Source organism: Poecilia formosa, unplaced genomic scaffold (genome assembly GCF_000485575.1).
Source record: "Poecilia formosa unplaced genomic scaffold, Poecilia_formosa-5.1.2 Scaffold129, whole genome shotgun sequence".
NCBI lineage: Eukaryota > Metazoa > Chordata > Actinopteri > Cyprinodontiformes > Poeciliidae > Poecilia > Poecilia formosa.
Window position 1 is genome coordinate 1673822 of NW_006800068.1, and position 3489 is coordinate 1677310.

The 3489-nt window shown below is 37.6% G+C and overlaps 1 protein-coding gene and 1 long non-coding RNA gene across 2 annotated transcripts in view; one reads left to right on the top strand and one right to left on the bottom strand.

The window, feature by feature from the left end:
• LOC103144587 (cystatin) overlaps positions 1–3489 on the bottom strand; it is a 27024-nt gene that overhangs the window by 6317 nt on the left and 17218 nt on the right. The window contains exon 3 of the mRNA XM_016676176.1: positions 2064–2069. Coding sequence (XP_016531662.1) covers positions 2064–2069 — 6 coding nt within the window. The remainder of the gene's footprint in view (positions 1–2063; positions 2070–3489) is intronic.
• Positions 2241–3489, top strand: part of LOC107837274 (uncharacterized) — a 15141-nt gene continuing 13892 nt past the window's right edge. The window contains exon 1 of the long non-coding RNA XR_001663294.1: positions 2241–2785. This is a non-coding gene — a long non-coding RNA (uncharacterized LOC107837274). The remainder of the gene's footprint in view (positions 2786–3489) is intronic.

Here is a 3489-nt window from a genome sequence, read left to right on the forward strand (position 1 = left end):
TTTTTGGTGTGGTTTCGCTTCTCCGAAACCGTCAGGTGTCAAGTCTGCAGATCCTCCAGAGCGCCGCTCTCCTGGGTAACGTGCACCAAGGTTCCATTTGTTAAATCCGCTGGATGAGTTACTTCCAGCGGTTTTTAATTCTTCGCAGCGGCGGAGCCGCATCCACAGTGGTTGAGCAGCAGACTGCGCAGGTTACAGTCTAATTAACTTTTGCATTGTCATTTATTTCCTCAAGATAAACTGCCGCCTCCTCAAATGGATTAACACAACGTTGCGGTCTGTAATGGAGACTTGAATTTAACGCCCCATTTCAACCAAAGGTTTTGTAATGCGCTTCCTAACCATTTTTTATTTGTAAATATTGATTTTATTTTTTAGCCATTTAGCCAAGTCTCTGTAGAACCATTTGTCTCCGCAAATGACATCTTCAATACATTTTTTGATCCCAGGCTTAGTTTATGACAGAAAGTTACCATAATATATTTTGAAGTGTTGATTTTGTTTTTGAACCATTTTTAATTTTGAGGTGTTGATTTTATTTTTGAACCATTTTTTAATTGTAAAGTGTTGATTTTATTTTTGAACCATTTTGTAATTGTAAAGTGTTGAATTTATTTTTGAACCATTATATATCTTGAAGTGTTGATTTTATTTTTGAACCATTATATATTTTGAAGTGTTGATTTTATTTTTGAACCCTTATTTATTTGAAGTGTTGATTGTCTGAAAGACCTTAGACATGAATAGACCAGTATGGTAATCGAACCGATGACCTCAGCATTACCAGCACCGTGCCCTAACCTGCTGAGCTAAGCTACCTTACAAACTGTTGAGTTTCCATGGATTTAAGAACTCACATGATCTTACCACAATGAAGATTTGATAAAAGTGCTTATATTCTAATGTTTTTCAAAACAACACATAATATTTTATTTTCCAGAGATTTTGTATTTTGAAGTGTTGATTGTATTTTTGAACCATTATTTATTTTGAAGTGTTATTATTTTTGAACCATTTTTAATTTTAAAGTGTTGATTGTATTTCAGATATTTTTGTTTTATAATGTGTTAATTTTATTTTTGAACCATTTTTATTTGTAAGTATTGATTTTATTTTTTAGCCATTTAGCCAAGTCTCTGTAGAACCATTTGTCTCTGCTAATGACATCTTCAATGCAAAATTTCTGATCCCAGGCTTAGTTTATGGACTGTAATGTGAAATTAGGCACAAATATAAGTTTGACAGTTGGTTCACCAAGTTACTGTGCTCTCTGAGAGGATCTGTGGTATAAGTATTTGACATTGTTCCATGCCCATTGTTGGTATTAGTCTCTAACAAATTTTGGATCATCTACCAGGAACAGTGGAAAAAGCATGAATTTCTGTAGTGTAGTGGTTATCATGTTTGCTTCACATGCAAAAGGTCTCTGGTTGAAAACCAGACAGAAACAGATTTTACATGTTCTATTCATCACAGGTGTTTACTAAAGGTCAACAAGAGTTCTGTGGTGTCATGGTCTGTACAAAATTTTCATGCGTTGCATCTCACATCATCAACTTTGGAACCTCAAACTAAAACAAAGTAGAGGAGTTCAGTTCCTGCAGTGTAGTGGCTATCACATTTGTTTAACACGCAAAAGGTCTCTGGTTTGAAACCAGACAGAAACTATTTTTGTAGGTTATGCATCTCTTGGGGTGCAGTGAGACAACAAGAGCCTTCCTTTTTCGTGATGGTTCATTTGCCAATCTACGTCAATGTAGGCTTCTTTGAAATCGAGACTACTTTACTTCAATTGCCAATTGGCAGTTCTATGGCATAATGCACATGTCTCAAACTCAAGGCCTGCGGGCCACATGATTGACTTAAAATAAGTTTTGAGCACGAATTGACTACAAACTACATCTCCCATAATGCATTCCGATTGTTACAAGCCAACATTACGGCTTCTCGCCACTAGAGAGCAGCAGAGTCACCTCAAGCTGTTTATTCATTTTCCCAGTGAATAGAACAGGCATCGACAAGCTAACATCAAAATGTCCAAGAAAAGAAAAATCGATTTACACCTTTTTCTCTCCAGAATCAGGCATCATACATATTTTACAACCATCAAAGAACTTTGAGGTGACTCATTAATTGAATGTCCACAACATCTATTAGATTTTTCTTTATGCTGAATATTTATTAGTAAGACAGATTTGCGAAAGAAGGTACAGCTTAATGCAGTAGCAGAAATAATCAAATCAGAAAAATCAGTCATCCTATCTTTCCCTAATGCTGACACTGAGAACTAAAAAGGGACTATTTGAGAGATGGATAGTGTATGGAATTTTGAACTCCAGAACCAGCCTGACGATGAAGAACGTGTTCCAGCAGGAGGAGACTCACAGCGCTGATCGATCAGGGCAGGCGTCACTGCAGGTCTGATGAGCTTTCGTCTCTGCATGGATGTGAGGTCACACTGGCCTTGGGTGCTGGCAGGAAGAGTACTGATGTAGAGCTGCAGGTCTTGGATCTTAGGGTGACTTTCTGTAGCGGTCCTCAGCTTCTTGTCTTCAGATCTGAAGCCCCCTTCACCTTGTTTCAAGATCTTTCTGGTCTGCTGAGATGTAGGCGAGCTGACCGCACAGAAGGAAGGCCGCAGTTCCTTTTCTTTGTATTTGTTCTTTGTCTTTGCCTTTATCTTTGGGGTCTGAACTCACTTGATGACAGAAGTGCAATTTAAGGCCACATGTTGCAGGGCTGATGGGTTGGTCCCCATGCACAGGACTTTCGTTGAGTATCTGTGGTTCTGGATCTACTAAAGTTGCAGAGTTCTTTGTCCATCTCAATTTTGGCTAAAATCTGCCTGGAGGATCCAACCAAAGGTTCCTCTTTTGCTTTCACCTTTTATAGGGTTTCTCCACCCTACAGATACACTTGCATTAGCTATCACTGTTGTCATGCTTGTATTATTAGCCGCCTGCTGGAATACATGACCTCATATCCATCAATGTCTTAGAGACATTATGACCTGATATCTGTGTTCATGTCCTGGTGTTGCTCAAATGTCTCCCTAAACTCTATACCTGCACAGTCTTTTTCTTCTAACAGTTTGAGTTGCAACAATCTGTTTCCAAATCATCAAACTCTGAGGTGTTGGTCATCTCTGCTCACCTTCTAGTTCCTCTTTCCTCTAATCCTTCACCTACTATCTACCTCCAAAACAACATCAGTGATCTCTGATTGCAGCTACATATTTTACATCATTTCAAGTTCAGTATCAAAATCACATCTATAACCTCTTTAGCTTTAGATTTAGCAGTAATTTATAATATTATGATAATCATGCCTGATTAGTTACTCTTCTTATAATCATATTGTGAGTAATTATAGGTGTTCTTATGAAAAGAAACCAGGAATCATCCATTATTCTTATTGTTTGAAACCAAAGTTACAGTTGTTCATTCTTACAAGAGAAAACATTATCAATATAAGTATTTTGCTTTGGGT